Source organism: Tigriopus californicus, chromosome 6, assembly GCF_007210705.1.
Source record: "Tigriopus californicus strain San Diego chromosome 6, Tcal_SD_v2.1, whole genome shotgun sequence".
Taxonomy (NCBI): domain Eukaryota; kingdom Metazoa; phylum Arthropoda; class Copepoda; order Harpacticoida; family Harpacticidae; genus Tigriopus; species Tigriopus californicus.
In genome coordinates, this window is record NC_081445.1 from 11851939 (window position 1) to 11852892 (window position 954).

The 954-nt window shown below is 44.7% G+C and overlaps 1 protein-coding gene across 1 annotated transcript in view; it reads left to right on the top strand.

The window, feature by feature from the left end:
• Positions 1–18: 18 nt before the first annotated feature.
• Positions 19–954, top strand: part of LOC131881957 (protein obstructor-E-like) — a 1757-nt gene continuing 821 nt past the window's right edge. The window contains exons 1-2 of the mRNA XM_059228956.1: positions 19–293; positions 656–862. Coding sequence (XP_059084939.1) covers positions 168–293; positions 656–862 — 333 coding nt within the window. The 5' untranslated portion in view covers positions 19–167. The remainder of the gene's footprint in view (positions 294–655; positions 863–954) is intronic.

The window sequence follows — 954 nt, forward strand, 5'->3', positions numbered from 1 at the left end:
GGCCACCAAGAAGGAGCCAAAAGTAACGAGATACCAGATAGATAACCGAGTAGTGTTCCAAAGCGCTCTCAGACACATTCACTCACTGACACGCACAGTTATCCGAGAGTTGACGACAGTGGTATACACCCAATCATTGCCTTCGTTTTTCTTGAGTGAGAATCACCATGGTCTTCTTTGTTCTGTTGGGACTTGCGTCCACCTTCGTGGTTGGAGCCTTGAGCCAAGGCTGTCCGGAAAATTACGGAGTTCAAACCTATCCTCATGAGGAATACTGTGATAAATTCTACCTGGTAAGATCTTGATCTCTCTTCCCGGAGATTTCAACGACGTTCAGTGTACTCCAAAGCTCAGTAGGTCAAATCACATATCATCCAAATCGGCTCCGCTGAATTTTAAGACGCTTCATAGGTAGGTTCTGAAGTACTGATTGCTGACTCTGAGAGATCTGTTCAAGGAAATGGAGCAAACAATTACCTTCACTTCCGGCTTCTAAAACAACTACAGTTGCCTTGATGATACGTTTGTGTCTCCCAAAATCCAATAGCATTGGTACTTGGGCATTGTTTCAAAACACGAACAACGTCTAATTAGGTTCAATAAAAAAGCGCGGAAGAATTCTTTGATCCTACTCCTCCCTCTTTTTCAATTGTAGTGCGTCAATGGCACCTTCACTGAAGAGACCTGCGAGAATGGCCTCGTGTTCGATGGTCATGGTCATGTTCACAATCATTGCAACTACAACTGGCAAGTAGATTGCGGCAAGAGGATCTACGACGACACGCCCATTTCATCGCCTGGATGTCTCTACCAATACGGCATTTACCCCGTGGGCGAGGGATGCCAAAAGACCTTTTTCAAGGTGAGTTGGAACGGATGCACAAGGTCGAATTTTAGGCTGTACCGTCATTGCAAAAGAAATATACTTACTTTATCAATTCAAGAAACCAAGGG